The sequence below is a fragment of the Paramormyrops kingsleyae genome, chromosome 23, assembly GCF_048594095.1.
Source record: "Paramormyrops kingsleyae isolate MSU_618 chromosome 23, PKINGS_0.4, whole genome shotgun sequence".
NCBI classification, from domain to species: Eukaryota; Metazoa; Chordata; class Actinopteri; order Osteoglossiformes; family Mormyridae; genus Paramormyrops; species Paramormyrops kingsleyae.
The window spans coordinates 20,312,246-20,329,371 of NC_132819.1; the positions used below are offsets into that span (position 1 = coordinate 20,312,246).

Here is a 17,126-nt window from a genome sequence, read left to right on the forward strand (position 1 = left end):
GGAACGTCCCGTCTCCAGCAAAGGGTGCAAGCACTCCAACAGCAGGAGGAAAACACCCAACGACTACTGGCAGAGACACAGAGAGATGCTGCCCAGGCCCAGCATCACATTGGGAATCTGGAGCAAGAACTCCAAAAGAGAAGCTCTCCACCCCATGAGGAGGAGGAGACAGAAGAAGGCGAAATGCCTCACACCAGCAAAAAGCTTCAACACGCCCTGGAAGAGCTCAGAGCTGAAGCTGACCAGCAAGAACAGCAAGCCAGAGCCACCAGAGAAAACCTCAAAGCCAGACTGGACCAGGCCGACACCCTGCTGGACAGAGCCCACGCGGAGCTCAAGAAAAAGGATGGTCGGATCCTGGCCCTGGAAAACCATCTGGACGAGGCACAGAGACGCCTGCACAAGCTGAATCACCAACTGATCAGTTCCCAAGAACAGCTCACCGATGCCAGAACGAAACATTGGGCTAACACAGAAGAGATTGACCAGCTGAGACGGGGACTGAAGCAAGCATATGAGGTGAAGTCAGAATTTGGAACATCCAACGATTCAGTGATGGCACCGACTTCCTCTCCAACAATGCTGTCTCCCCCAAGGCACTCAGACCGCGCTCAAGGGACCTCTCGTTGGGACAAGGTACCGCCTTGCCCAACACCGGACCTTGAGGAACCAATCGCCTGGAAGGTCTCTCTCAGAGAACACACCACGGATGGAACAGGCCTACCAAAGCGAACGTTACACCAGCACCGGGCTACCACAAAGGAGCTTGATAAAGTAGCTCGGAATATCAACACGTTCACCCCGAATCCCAGAGGAGGCCACGACATTCATGCCTACCTCCAAGACATTGACTTCCACCTCCAAAGACTGGACAATGTGACCAATGAGGACAGAGTCTACCTCATCAGGATCACATCTAGCCTGGAGGTCCGCAGCTTCTTGGATCGACAACCTAGTCGAATCAAAGCCAATGCCATGCTGCTACACGAAGCACTGACTCGGGAGTTTGCTGATCCTGAGTCAGAACAAGGTATTGCCGTCGCCTTTGATGTTAAACAGAGCAGACAAGAAGCTCCCCAAGCCTACTACAATCGCCTTCGTCGGGCATATTTTGGGTCCAGAAATGAGCCAGACATGGAAGAAGATGCGAACTTCAAGGCTCTCTTCCTTCGGAACCTCCACCCAACCATTAACCACTACCTGGGGCTCATGGCTTGTCCCCGCACCATGACAAGTCAACAACTGCGAGACCTGGCGATCAAGGCGTACCACAAACAAAGAGCAGCAGCTGAGAAGGCAACCAAGGCTCCGGCAGTGCTGAACCTTAGCACTACAGATCCCAACCTAGCGTTGGAAGGTGGCCACCCTCCTCATCAACCACCAATCCATGACCGAGGTTGGAGAGCAGCAAGCCACAGTGAGCGTTACCCTGGTGCGCCCCCACAGCAGTCAAAGACTCAGCCAGACTGGTGGGAGACACGGCGCTATCCTAACAAGGGTAAGCTAAGACCAATGGAGCCATGGAACAAGTGGAGAGACCGACAGGGAAACCAGTTTCCTAAGCTAAGCTCTCCCCCAAGTTCCCGACGGAATCAACCACGGAACTGGCAAAACAGAAGGAGAGGTTACGATCCAGACTCGAGGCCTGGACGAACCAAGGAAGAAGAGGAGTCTAATCTACTACAGTTGCTGCGTGATTTCTTTACTCAGCATCCCCTCAAGGGTCAAGAGGACTTTCAGAAGAAAGATCCAAAATGACTAGGACGGAAGCACAAATCACGCAGGACCCCACAACCCTCACCTGAACCCACACCAGACAATGCCTACAAACTCCCTCAGAGGTCAGCCCCAAATGACACTCAACAGTCATCGGCCTTCCCTACCAGACATATTGGAACAACTGAAGAAGTCCCACCTCAATTAGAAAGTGCTACTGACTCATGCCCAGTAAGAGCACCTGATGTTGCCGTCACCAACACAGAGCTTGATCAAGGGGATGAGCCCCCGCCGGTGCCCGGCAGCACTGTCCTGGTTGTGTGCCTTGACTCAGAGCACCAATCTGACTGCGGCGACGCCTCACCATTTCCTGGCCAGGCCCCTGTGCCACAGCTTCTGGGTGACCTGATGGAAAGGGGGGTAGCCAAGAAATTCTACCTCTCAATCACCCTGGAAGATGTTCTCACCCTCGAGGCCCTCATCGACACTGCAGCAGACATCACCCTCATGTCAGCCAGTCTCTTCTACCAGGTGCAGCACCTAGCCGCCCAGAAGAACAAAACCCTCCAGCCGAGGAAATGCTCTTTGGACGTGCAGGCATATTCACCAGTGGGCACCAGGATGGATCACATGATCCCCCTCGATTTGTCCATCGGCCCCATGAATGTAATGCACCCTGTATACATTTCCCAGCTTGAGTCCATTCCATTCCTCATTGGGAAAGATTTGCTGAACCGGTTCGAGCCATTGTTAGACTTCCAACGTCAGAAAATTTGGGCTCAAGTTAGAGAACCGCTGCCACTGTGGACACCTGACACAGCCACATGGGAATGTCAAACCCTGGCTGTCTCCTCGGACCTCACTCCACACCATGGAGAGAATGCAGCTGGAGATCAGTGTCTTGACACAAGAGACCCATACCAGCATCATGACTCCTTCCTGTGCAGGCAGGACCCTACCCCGGGATCGTTCTGCCCCAAGATCAGGAAGTGCATGTGGCTCCAAGGAATGGAAGTCACAGATGTGGTCATGACCATGGAGGTAGAAGAGTCACCAGTGACAAAAGAGACTGTATGTCACGTGGAGCTTGCTGATGACCAGCACCTGACAATCCATGCCATAACTGCCCAGCCTGACGCAGTACAGGCACCCAGCTGCCACAGCTATTCTCAGGAGGGACCAGCAGCACCCAACATTGTGGACATGTCCACACCAATGGAACTATCGCGACACCACTACTTTGAGGAAAATGTCTGTCAAGACATGATCACCATTTATGTAGATGGGTGCTCATTCAAACATCAGGGGACCCTGAAAGCTGGAGCTGGCATTCTGTGGCTCAATGACGACCCTGTCCCACCACAACAGCTCAAGCTTGGTCCTCACACGTCACAGTACGCAGAGCTGGCAGCAATCTTAATCACCCTGGAGATGGCCTCCGAACGTGAAGTAAAGGACCTGCTGATCTGCAAAGACTTCAGCTATGCACGTCTCAGCTTCATGTGCCATCTCCCTCACTGGACACGAAATGGCTTCAAGACATCAGGGAACAAGCCGGTCAAACACAAAGACCTCCTCCATACGTGCGATGCTCTGATTACCGCACGAAACACGCAGATTTACTGGAAGAAGGTTTGTGGTCATTCCAGACTCCCAGAACTGGACAAGACGTACAATGACCACACTGATGCACTCGCTAAAGCAGGAGCACTGCATGGTGACTGTCCCCTCCCACCCACCCATGCTGTCCAGGTCGTCACCTGCAGCCACAGCCAAGCACCTACCTCGATGCCAGAGGCCTCACTGCTAGAACTTTCCCTTCAGGTCTCCAACTCTGGCATCGTCTCTCTCCAGCCCACTGATGCTGTGTTCAATAAGGTCTGCGATCACCTCCGCGACCTCTCGGCTAACTCGATCTCCACAACTGATCAGGCATCCCTTCCTGACCTCCATCACCTGATGATGGCTTTACTCTTTCTTCATCTCGTCGAGGGCGTACCTCTTGATGTCCCTGATGCCCACACTTCACCACAGCTCGTGGTCCCTCAGGCACAAAGGGGGGTCATGCTACTGTACGCCCACGACGCACCCTGTGCAGGACACCGCAATGCCAAAACAACCTACAAGGCACCTCTGCAGCGACGGGGTATCAATTTCCCATGGTCAGATCTACAGATTGACTGGGTAGGACCCCTGACGAGATCAGCTCGCGGAAACAAATACTTCCTCACAGTCACCTGTCAGTTCACTAAGTGGGTAGAATGCCTCCCGGCACCCGACGACACAGCCCGGACAACGGCATATCTGCTCACGAACCATGTGTTTTCCAGGTTTGGCCTCCCACTGAAAGTCAACTCAGACCGAGGCACCCACTTCACAGCCGAAGTGATGCAGGACATTTGGAAACTGTTGGGGATCAAAGCCCAGTTCCACATCAGCCACCATCCTATGGCATCCGGCCAAGTAGAACGGACCAACCGAACCGTCGTCGGTATGCTCAAGAAATATGTGGCATCCAATCAGAAAGGTTGGGATGTGAAATTGCCTCTGGTGCTCATGGCAATCAGAGCCACACCCCACAAGTCCACAGGAGTGTCCCCCTTCAAACTGATGATAGGACGACAAATGACACTCCCTCTCCACCTGCTCTACCAACCTGGTGACAACAATCTCATCACAGCCTACACCACACAACAATATCTGGACAGCCTGCACCAGCATTTGAGAGCTTCCTTTGCATTCGCCCAACAAAACCTGCAAAGAACTGCAGAGGGCAGGAAAGCCTACTATGACCAGAAAACCTCACAAGATGAACTCCAAGTGGGAGACAAAATCTGGTACTATAGGTTTGTGCAACCAAACTCAGTACAAAGACTTTCCAGGAAGCTTCTACCACGCTGGTCGGGACCACATGAGATCGTGGACAAACTGTCACCTGTGGCTTACCGAATCCGAACCAACAAAGGCACCCATGAAACATGCCTCAAGTGGGTTCATCGGAATCAAATCAAGAAACACCAAGCCCAGAGAAAGCCTGAAACACCCACCAACCAGTCTTCTCAAGACGAAGCCAGCAGCTTGGAATAAACCACATTCCAACCAAAAGAAAGACATATTTTCAGTCTGAAATCTCCTCCAAAACCTCAACAAGAAAGACCAAAGAGAAAGGGGAGGAAGGATGGTCACAGATAGGGTAGATTAAGGTGGTGGGCCTGACTACTGATATCTGGGTGACCATTTCAGTTTTTGCTGTACTTATCTGTTTCTTTCTTTTGATAGCTTTTCATTTTATTTTGGTTGTTGTTTTTGGTAAGGACCTGGGGTGGCTCACGCGTGCCCGGGAAATTACTGAAGAGGATCCGGTTTTGCAATTTTCTTTGTCCCGTTTGTTTCTTTGCAATTGTTCTCTGGCCGAGAATTGTTGCCCACTATTTCTTTCTCCTGTTTCCTTTTGCACCGGTGTGCAAAACATTCAGAGTCTCGACTCACCCCCTCAATCCTAATTTGGTCTTTATTTTCTACCCCCTATTACTAGGATGATGCTGCCCCCGCTATTAGCATTACTCTGCCTAGGAGGCTGAGGCTCCAGTCTGACACGGCGTTCCCTGGGCCTCCACCTGGCACCATCTTCCGGGGACAGCCCGGTCTCGTGACAACCAACTGTTGTACCCACACAGAAAGAGTATTCGTCTGACGATGTCAACCGAGCCCATTACCTGCACGAGAGACCCCAAACTAGTGGGACAGGTGTCAGATGGACTCAGGATGCCCTGCATCATGCTGCCGCTGACACTACCCACAGGTTGGAGCAGTAACCCAACGACCGTGACCCAAGCTGAGTCCAATCGATGGCCCAAGAGGCTCCTGAGCACCCTGCTGGGAGCTGCAGCAGCCGTTGGCACCCTGTTCGACATAGGATTCACCACTCCTCGCGGTCCCAGAAGTCAGGCGCCAGCCCCTGCGCCTCCTCCCTGTCCATCCTGTCACTGTGCCACCCAGAGTGCCAAACAATGGGATGTCAACAATGCCTCGTTGCATGGTGGTGATCCTGTTTCAACTTCCGTCGCCTGAATGATGGCAATGCCATCATCAGCCGAAAGGGGGGATATGTAGGATCACACATGCACATATCACAGGGCCTAAATTCCAGGTGGCCTGAGACAAGGCCGAGCCTGGTACGAGAGGCACCAAAGGGGGGTTACACACACAAACACACACACACAGATAACCAGGGAGGCTAGCACTCCAACTTTTATTGCCCAAAGATTAAGGGACCTACAGACAAGCAGAGTGGAATTCACGGACAGGGGTCCCTCGACTTGGCACCCAACCCCCTCCACATACACTCTGCCTTACATTTCACTCACCCAACAGACAAACACCCTAAAGGAAGTTTCATTTAAGTTTGGCTTTTGTATACCCTGTATATTGATTTACTCACGACTACTAGTCTCAATATACAGATACGTTATGTTTGTATGTGTCCTAACTTTTAGAGAGTCTTCTGTGTTAGAAACCCCCCCCTTTCTCTTCCAACATTCCTTTGTGGTCCTTATCTGATCTCGGTGGACCTCACCAAGTTTCTTTGTTTCTACCATGCTATGTTAAAAGAACTGAATTAAGGTGTATTTTATCCATTCTGGAGAAGATGAATTGGCATAAGCCACACCAAACAAATTATGTTCTTTCCAGATGTGCAACTTATATTGATATTACCACAAACTAACGGCCACGCCTATCTATGGATAAGATGTGCTATTTGTAATATGAATATTTGATGTAATATCCGCACAAAGTGTAACATCTGTTGAGGTGCAACCCAAAACACCTGTATCCTATACTGATGTGAATCAGTCACATAGATACAATAATTAATTGTTTAATCAATTAATGCAGATGGTATGAGGTATGTACCTGTGAAGCTGGTATGGCATGTTTGGTATCAAACTGATTGTTAATCACCCCTGATTCCAAATCTGGTCAGTGATTACCATAAAAGTGGATGTATCAAAAGTTATAACAGCTTAATGAAAATCATCAGTAAAGGTAGAATCAGGCGGGCCATAAATCACAAAAGGACTGATACAGACCCCCTTCTGAAAGCCCGCCAAATGGATGGCCAGCCATTGGGCCAGGAGTCGAATTCCTGGTCATCCCTATTCATGAACTTTAGACCATAAAAATCTAGCACCTCAGAACAAAGGGGAGCAGAGAACAACCAGCAGCAGAGCAGAACAACCGCCAGCCGGCGCAGAGAAAACCATCCGCCCGAAGGAGAACATCAGCCCGGGAGAAGAGAAACCCACAAGAAGCCCTCCGGTGAAGGCCCAGCTGAACAGAGAACAGCACCCAAGACAAAGCTTCACCAGGAGAGAGAATCTAAAGGGACTCCACTCCACTGCTCCAAACGCCGCGCCTTCCTGAGTGCCCTCAGCTCAGCAGCTCTGCCATCAACTGCCAAGACCCCCCCCCCACTCTTCAACCAAGTAAACCAACTTCCTTTCATTCTAACAACTTAAGCTGTTCTGTTTAACCTGCTATAAGACTTTAGGGTCGTGTTTCCACAAACTATGCTTGCTTTGCAGAACAGTATTTCCCATTTCAGGTTACTCATTTAAATCCGGTCATTGCATTTTCATAATTACATTGTTTGTTTTATTCCGTTATTTCGTGTTTGTTGTTTGTGTTAGGTGTAATGTCTGTCTTATGTTAGTTATAGTGTTAGCTAGGAATAAATGCATGTCTTTTACACAACTTTAGCCTCCGTCATTGTGTGTCTCATAATAAGTTCCTGCCATTGTGCGATCTTGCTACACGCTCTGAACCTCAAACTCGCCTGAAACATCGCGAGACTCTCTCTCATTGGCCGTGAGGGGAGCTTCGCTACCAATCGTGTACATTACCTGGTGATGCAGCTCGCTGGACGAGCCTTCTAACCCAGGTTACTAAGCGATACTGGTAATTAGTGAATCCCATTTAAGTCTCACATTAACAGACTCACAGGGATACCGCAATTGAGTTTGGAGGAGCCGACCATTCGGCATAACAATTGATTAATAATCAGCATTAAATAATAATTAATTAAACTTTAATTAATTCAAACATATTGGTGGAGAATATTAAAATTTATTTGAGCTATTAATTCCTACATCACATTAAAAAATAAATGTATGCTACATTAAGAGTACAAAAAAGTTTTGTAGCAGCTGAATCAATGTCATTAAAAACAGTCTTTTTTTATAAAATATTATTAAATAATTCTCTAATTTTATTTAATGTTGATACACATAACACATATGTGACAGGGGGAGAGAGCATGCAAGCGAGTTTGCATTTATTACAGACAAAGTAAACATTTATTGCAGAGAAAAAGCCTTCTCCGCATTTGTTCATTTTTTGTTGTTTCATGTTTATAATAAATTAATATAATTAATATAAATCAAACGCACATCCTCTTTGTCACGTTCGGAGACGGGCGAGCCGGGAAGCAGACGAGAGCAAGCCAGGACTTCGGGTAAACTGGGTATTTAATGACGACCAGGGCAGACAGGACGTGACATAACCCCCCCCCCCCCCCAAAGGCGCGCACACCGGGCGCGCCCGAGAGGAGGCGACGGACGGGACGAGGGAACAGGACCTGAAAGACAAAAAGCAAAACATCAACCAAAGGCGGGGACCGGAAACAGGACAGAGGAACAAAACAGGAACAGGGACCAGAAGAACGACAAGACACAACAAAGAACAGGAAACGCAGACAGGCAAACAGAGAAGGGGGACACAGAGGGAACACCCACAGGCGACATGCAGGGGCCAGGAGTGAACAGAGGAGACACAGAGGGCAGAGGAGCAGAGACAGGAGGGACAAACGAAAAGGGAGGAGGAACAAGGGGAACCCGAAGGAACCCAGGCGGGCGACGGGCAGCGGCCGGAGGGGCCGCAGACGAGAGGGAGGAGGGAGCAGGAGGGGACCACCCAGGGGTCAAGGGAACGGGACAAGGGAGTGACGGAGGGGACACGGAGGGAGCAGGAGGGAACACCAGTGAAGGCAGGCAGGAGGGGGAAGCCGCGGCAGGCGGAGGCGCAGCCGAAGCCGGGGAAGGCGCCGTCTGACGTCCAGCCGGAGCAGGGGGGCCCGGAGGCGGCCGACATGGACCCGGAGGCGGGACCGAGGACCGGCACCGAGGATCCAGGGGGGGACCCGGAGGGGACCGCCGACCCCGAGCCGGAGGACCCGCAGACAGCCAGCGAGCCACAGCCAGGGGCCGAACGGGCGAGCCGTGGGGCGGGGCAGGGCGGGGCGGGGCGGGGCAGGGCGGGGCGGGGCGGGGCGGGCCCAGGGCCCGATGCCTATGTCCCCGTCCTTTGCTGGACACTGAGAGGCGGGGTCCTGGGGGGCGTTGGCCTTGCCGGGGTAAGGGCGAGGGAGTCAGGAGGGAGGCAACAAGCGGGGCAGCCAGAGCCGCGGGCGTGGCCGCAGGCGGGGCAGCCGGAGCCGCGGGCGTGGCCGCAGGCGGGGCAGCCGGAGCCGCGGGCGTGGCCGCAGGCGGGGCAGCCGGAGCCGCGGGCGTGGCCGTAGGCGGGGCAGCCGGAGCCGTGGGTGTGGCCGCAGGCGGAGCAGCCAGAGGCAGAACGGGAGAGGTCGGCCTCAGGCAGGGCCGCGGGCAGGACGGGAGAGGCGGCCTCAGGCAGGGCCGCGGGCAGGACGGGAGAGGCGGCCTCTGACGGGGCCGCGGGCGTCTGGCCAGCAGGAGGCGCCTCGGCGGACTCCTCAGGCAGAGTGGAGGCAGCTGCAGGCGTGCGACCAGCAGGGAGCGCCACAGCGGGCGCCGCCATCACACGGCCAGCAGGGGGCGCAACCGCAGCCACCTCAGGCAGTTCAGGCGCCGGCAGGACCGGCAAGACAGGCAGTTCAGGAGCCGGCAGGACAGGCGAGACAGGTAGTTCAGGTGCCGGCAGGATGGGCGCCGCCGTCACATGGCTAGCAAGGGCCACCTCGGCATGCCCCTTCGTCATGTGGCCAGCAGGGGGTGCCTCGGCGTGCACCTCCGTCCTGCGGCCAGCAGGGAGTGCCGTCGCGGGTGCCGCCATCACGCGGCCAGCAGGGGGCGCCGCGGCGGGTGCCGCCATCACGCGGCCAGCAGGGGGTGCCGCAGCCAGAGTGGGGGCAGCTGTAGGGACTGCAGGCAGAGCAGAGACGGAGCCTCCTCCTGCTGCACTCTGTTTCTGTTCCGCCTCTTCTTGCCACTCACCTTGGAAAGCGGAGCCACCGCGATCGCTTCGCCCGGGCTCCGGGCGACGCGTTCGCCTCTCCGCCGTGTGAGACGCTCGCTGAGACAGCGCAGGAGTTTGCGTGCCCGCTCGAGCGGGTACTGCTGTCCTGGCAGGCGCTCTTCCGTGAGGAGGTCCGCGCCCCGGGTGGCCAGCTCCAGGGCTACAGGATCCTCTAGTACTTTTGGTTGGGAGCGCCAAAACACAAAGTCTTGCAGGAGACCGAGCCGGTGGTGCTCGGTCTCCCGCGTTGTGCTGTGTCGGAGATCCGGCATTCTGTCACGTTCGGAGATGGGCGAGCCGGGAAGCAGACGAGAGCAAGCCAGGACTTCGGGTAAACTGGGTCTTTAATGACGACCAGGGCAGACAGGAAGGGACGACACGTAACAATACAATGCCGGATCTGGCATACATGGGGAGACGCGGACTAATATACACAGGACTAGGTAAACGGAACAGGCAACAGGTGAGAACAATCAGGGCTGAACACGAGGTAATGAGGGGGGCGTGGCACACATCGGGATCGGACGGAGCGGGGCGTGACACTCTTTTCTCAAATGAAGTCCATTTATTCTGCATTTTGCATACATCCATCGATAACCATGAAGCTGCCCAGAGTGCAAAAGCTGCTCGCGAATAAAGTTAATTACATCACCCAAGTCAGAGTAGTTTTTCCGTTGGAATAATCCCCTTTCACATAAAATCCTCTTAATCTGCCTCAGACTTATGTGAACATCATGCCTAGATCCGAGAACAAACTGAATGTCCATATATTGTAGACCAAGATCAAAGTAAAATTCGATTAAACACTCCGTGTTTTTCTATCAATTATGTTCCTTACACTGACTGTGTGGTAGAAAAATGATAAATCAAGCACTTAGAATAAAAGTCTGGACCTCTTAGTTTGGTGAGTAAAGAAAATCTCTTTTATTCCAGCAAGTTCAGCAAAGCGCTCCCATCACACTCTGGCACTTGGTACCAAGTCACACCCGGCACACAGAGCAACCAGTAGATAAACCATAACTCCCAGGACTTCTAAGTCCTGACTGGTCATGAAACACCAACAAACTAAGCTGAAACGTATAACAAACACAATTCTCCTGCTCCATTGGTTCACCTTGATAGCAAGGTAAAGTCCACCCATTATACGCAATTTACTGGAGACAGCCTTGGCTTCTAGACTCTACTTGAGTTATGTATATAGATATTAATTATATGACATTGAATCACTGTTAATGTTTGGGTGTTCCATTGATTAATGATTAACACATTGACATATTGTCCCTGAATTGCTGAAAATACATGGTTAACATATGATTAGTATGATTAACATAAGTATGATTAACATGATGCAATCAATTGCGTAACATATTATACTGACTACTACAACTACTTTAATAAGCTATAACTCTTTGTGCACCAGTTGGGGCGGCTTCGAGTCTCTTCCTGCAAGTGGTTTCTCCCCCCCTTTGCTCCACTGTCTGCCTCTCCAAGGTCCGAGCTTCTGCGGAGCCAACTGCAGGCAGCTATCACAAAGCGAGGTCACATAGTATTCAAAACAATCTCTTCTGGCCTAAGGCCTAAAACATAACAGACCCAATATGCCTCCCCTCCTGGGCCTACTAATGTCCAATTTTACTTCCACAACTGATTACTCATATTTCCAGTTCAAAGTCACAACAGTTTTCCTTATGTCGCAAAAGTTTTGAGGTATAACGCAAAGTTTTGGGTTTTATCGCAAAAGTTTTGGGTTTTATCGCAAAAGTTTTGGGTTTTATCGCAAAAGTTTTGGGTTATAACGCAAAAGTTTTGGGTTATAACGCAAAAGTTTTGGTTTATAACGCAAAAGTTTTGGGTTATAACGCAAAAGTTTTGGGTTATAATGCAAAGGTTTTGGGTTATTTCGCAAAGGTTTTGGGTTATAATGTATAAGTTTTGGGTTATAACGCAAAACATGACTTTTTTTCTGCCATTTTTTTTTCTCCTCCTTTGTCCCCTTAGGGGCACCGTAGTAAACGGCTCATTAATAGGAATATTCTCAGAGTTGTGGTCTTGGCTGGTCTCGAAATAAAATCCTGAGTCCATGACAAGAACGAGTACAAATACGGCTGATTCAAAGACAAGATCGAGACCTTCAAAAACTGGTCCTGAGTACTACAGCATTTGATATTACTATAAATTTCTATAATGAAGCAGAAGGTGAGTAAACGCTGTTTTGTAAATTTAAAAGGTGCTTAAACGGCGTTTATGTGCATTTACCCTTCACTATACCACTGAACGAAGTATTTGCGTTAATTAATCTGAATAATTGCATAAAATAATCCAAAAATTCCACAACGTCACATTATACATCAGTGTCTCTCCGACCTAATGTCAGCTAATTACCGTCAAATACTACCGTTTCTGGCAGAATTAAAACAAGACTGCTGTGTCCGCCCCCGCCATCTTTCAAACGTTTTTTTCCAATTCTTCCAGAATTCATCACGTAAGCTACTCAAGGCACGGCATTGGTTCCCGTCTCCTTTTTCTTTTATGGCGGTCGGCCATACTGCCACCGCTGCTTTAGTTAGCTTACTGCTCCCAAATTAAGGGGTAGCCACTGTACTTATGTGTATAATAACGTAGACCCAACTAATCGATTATTAAATTAGTTGGCAACTACTTTAATAGTCGATTCTAATCGATTTAATCGATTAGTTGTTGCAGCCCTAAAATCATGAATTAAATAAATCCCAAGCATGATCTCTTTGCTTAGCTGGATCTGGCCACAGCACTTCCTCTGTACACTCTTGCAAGGCGGCGAGGGAAGAATGGCTCCTTGAATGGCTAATCCATCCGCAATTTGGTTGCACAGCTAGATCTTCTGACATTGCTTGCAAATAATTTTTGGTCCCCAGATTTCTCAGAATACTGCCACACTTCAGAAGGCATTTTATAGCAAGCGTGCATTAGCCTTCCATCCTGTGGGTACTTAACGGTGTGTCTGTTATACAAAACTAATACTGAAGCTTTCAGATAATGGGTCGCTTATGGCTGTTACTTCGTGATTTTACATAACTTGGAAAATTATCATCATGTGGTCCCAGTACTACACTCATGTAAAACATCTTTGGTGTTTAGCAGTCAGTTCTTTATGTGTTTGGCCTGTGTGTTTCTGGGTAATGTAGTATTGACACTGTTTTTCACCTCTTTACTTAGAGTGGACAGTGAAGTACTCGGTCCTTCACTCAGACCGGAGGGAGGCAGACTGGTGTTTTTAAAGAGGGACCCTGGACTGAATGGCCTGTATGCATGTGAGGCATCAAACCAGTTTGGCCGAGTTACTGGGACCCTCTTTGTATATACAGGTAAGGATCAGTGCAAGTGTGGAGGGTGTTATGATAATATTCAATAAATTAACATGCCAGTTAAACAATTTTAATTATTTTAAATGATCATTTAAATTATTGTTTATAAATATGTAATTTAAATGATTATTCAAATTATAATTTAAATGATACCAGCAACCATTGAATTTAACTGTCAAAGTCACCCATCAAACTCAGTGGGCGGGCTCTAAACAAAACTTAACATCTGATTGGTTACATTGCAAAATAAGTCACAATAGATCAATCTCACCTATTCAATTGAATTTTCATCTATAACCATGTTTTGTTTGTTCCATCCTGAGGCCGTATTACAGAAACTTCCTGGCTTGCAGATCTTGCAGAACTGTTTGGTGACCAAAGCAACTAGGATTAGGGCCTGATTTACAGATGAACAGTTCAGTAAATCATTGGTCCTATTCTAACTTAACACAGGAAAAGAGTATCACACAAGCTTCCTAACGCCACAAAATCTTAAACTCTCCTAACTTAAGATAACAACCATGCTCACGACGATAAAAAATTATATATAGGCCTATTGTAGCCACGTTTTACTGCTCTAATTTCCCAGTATCTGCAAGTGATACATTATCAGACCTTTCATGGACAGTCAAATCCGTGGACATCCCCTGACCATATATATATATATATATATATATATATATATATATATATATATATATATATATATATATATATATATATATATATATATACGTGATTTTGTTGTACATACTTATGGTAAAGTTTAATTGACAAATTACGCCCAGTAAGACCTTACTCATAATAAAGTACATTGTTTAACAAAAGGTATACTGGCTTTTTAAATGTAATTCTCAAGAGATGACAGGGCAATGGAAAAATAATATGCGACAAGGGTTAAATAAGTTTAGCTATAGCTAAAACACTGCATGGTGCACAGTGAAAGTTAGAACAGCTTAGCTGTTATCCTGCAGCTAGGAGCTTACTTAGGATTTTGGGAAGTTGGTATTTGGGAATCAGATATTAGGTTTTGTTTAGGTACGAGAGTGAGAGTACAGTACTGTACAATAATACACAGTGTATTTATTATTACTGTATTTCATATTGCTTATCAGATATTAGGTTTTATTTAAATAATCATTTGTATAACAATTTAGGCTCAGGCTAATAAATAAAGTGATGCTATCAGCCAGCAGAGGGCAGCCTTTTGCACACTAATGTTCAAGTTCATGTTTCAAATAGCAGGAATAAGCTCTTCTTTTTACAGATGATACCCGAGGCTACTATGGAGGCCTGATTGCAGCCATTTTCGTCTTGCTTTCTGCACTCTGTCTTCTGAGTTTCTATACATGGAATCTAAGAAGATCAAGGCCACAGCAGGTATACATGAGCTACATAATCGTCTTTGATTTGCTACTGCTGTGAGACACCTTCACAGAACAACCAGTCATGCTATTTTTAAAAAACGCTAATATATGTTTGGATTGGCAGGGTGACGTGGGCATGCAGGCACTGGGACAGCAGGAATCATGAGTACAAACATTACATTGTTTATGTCTGCGTGCCCAAGTCTGGATTTGAACCCAGGATGTCCCTTGTTAAGGGTATATGAAGGCCTGCTAGTCTGGCTACTTCAGCACCTGAAGGGTGTACTACGAAATGAATTTCCGGGAGCTTGTGATTATGGGCGACGATCCAGACGCTGCTTCGTAACTTTTCCCTGGAAAACTTCCCGGATATCTTCCATACTTTCACCATCACTGTCAGTATCAGATTATATACTTCTTCAACTCTGGAAAATTTTACTTTTGTTGACGACTCCTTTTACAATCTGCGCGTAATGGCAGACAAACCCAGCAAAAAACATCCAAGGTGAGACTGGTCTACTGAAACAGAGGAGGAGCAACAATCTCAGGTGTGGAATTACTGCACACAGACTTCAAAGACCTGAAATCCAGTCTTGAATTCCCCCAAATCCTAAAGCGAAAGGCTTCTGAAAGAAAACAACGGACTAAAATGAAGTCAAAACTTTATCTGTGCAAGTCACCAATCTCATTAACAAAAATAAAATAATGAAAGAGAGAATCCTGGACTTACAATGTCGACGTATATGAGATTTGAATTTCTCCGGCATACCTGAACAAAGGCCCGACAACCCAGAAAATGCAGTCAAACAATTCATGCAGTCAGGCCTAAAACTACCACCGGACACTATAAATAAAATAACAGTTCACCGAGTTCATCGCATCAGAACAAAAAACACTAATAATGGAAGACTGAGAGCAATTGTAGCAAAATCTGAGCATTACAAACAAAAGAATTCCTTAAAAGTAAAGGAAGGGAACTGAGAGGAACTGACTGCGGCCTCAGTGACCAGCTCCCTAAATAAATACCAGAGAGAAGAAAGAACTACTTCCGATCCTGAATGATTCCGGGGGAAGGGAAGACGAGCAGCATTAACTGTGGATAAGCCAAACACCGACGGGCAGACCTGGAGGGGCAATGTTGTTATCAGCAGTACCATTAATCATAATAACACTATTGCAGACATATATGGACCCAATACTGGCCACAATGCATTCTTTCATACATTTTTGATTGACTATCAAACTTATCAAATTCTGCAACAATGACTGGAGGTGACTTCAATACAGTTATTAATTCTACCATTCCGCAGATCTTCCTCCACCGTTAATTTTAGAAACTGGCATTCCACTGAAGTATTAAAACAATGCATAAGTGATTTTGGTCTTGGTGACAACAACCCATCCTTAGATGGAGATTTAACTCTTCTTTGCTTATAGACCCTAATTTCAACACATTCATTAAAAAAGAGAGCACATTCTTCATGGAAATAAACGAATCTCCTGGAATATCATCCACATCACTTTTGGAAATGGCCAAAGTACCGTTAGTAGGAAAAATTATATCATACCAGGGTTGGGGTTAGGGTTAGATCCAGAAGGAACTGATAGGAAATAAATTACAGCTGAACAATATCACTGTCACGTTCGGGCTTAAGGCGAGCAGGGAAACAGGCGAAAGCAGCCAGGAAGTCAGGGTAACGGGGTTTATTCCACGCAGACTGACAGGTACGGACAATACAATGACAGATCTGGGGTACATTGACTTAGACACGGACTAAATACAAGACACAGGCCAAGGGTAACGAATCACAGGTAAGAGACAATCAGGGAATCACACGAGGTAACGAGGTGGGCGTGGCACACATCGGGAGCGGACGGAGCGGGGCGTGACATAACCCCCCCCCAAAGGCGCGCACACCGGGCGCGCCCGAGAGGAGGCGACGGACGGGACGAAACCGGGGAACAGGACCTGGAAGACAAAGCAAAACATCAACCAAAAACAGGGAACAAGACCGAGACACAAAACAGGAACAGGGACGAAAAGAAAGACAGAACCCGACAAAGAACAGGGAAAGCGGACAGACAGACCTGGAAGGGAGACACAGAAGGGGAGACCGGCGGAACAAAAGGGCCAGGAGTGAACGGAGGAGGAACAAAGGGACGAGGAGCAGATACAGGCGGGACAAACGGAAAGGGAGGAGGAACAAGGGGAGCACGAGGGAGCCCAGGCGGGCGACGGGCAGCGGCCGGAGGGGCCGCAGGCGGGAGGGAGAAGGGAGCTGAAGGGGACCACCCAGGGGCCAAGGGAACGGGACGAGGGAGTGACGGAGGGGACACGGAGGGAGCAGGAGGGAACACCAGTGCAGGCGGGCAGGAGGGGGAAGCCGCGGCAGGCGGAGGCGCAGCCGGAGCCGGCGAAGGCGCTGTC

At 48.8% G+C, this 17,126-nt stretch overlaps 1 protein-coding gene across 2 annotated transcripts in view; it reads left to right on the plus strand.

Moving 5' to 3' along the window:
• The window catches only part of LOC111848293 (nectin-3-like), a 37,146-nt gene extending 20,559 nt beyond the window's left edge, over nucleotides 1-16,587 (plus strand). For both annotated transcript variants that reach the window (XM_072705861.1, XM_072705862.1), the window contains exons 5-7: nucleotides 13,183-13,331; nucleotides 14,599-14,711; nucleotides 14,823-16,587. In XM_072705861.1, coding sequence (XP_072561962.1) covers nucleotides 13,183-13,331; nucleotides 14,599-14,711; nucleotides 14,823-14,864 — 304 coding nt within the window. In that variant the 3' untranslated portion in view covers nucleotides 14,865-16,587. The remainder of the gene's footprint in view (nucleotides 1-13,182; nucleotides 13,332-14,598; nucleotides 14,712-14,822) is intronic.
• The last annotated feature ends 539 nt before the right edge of the window (nucleotides 16,588-17,126 follow it).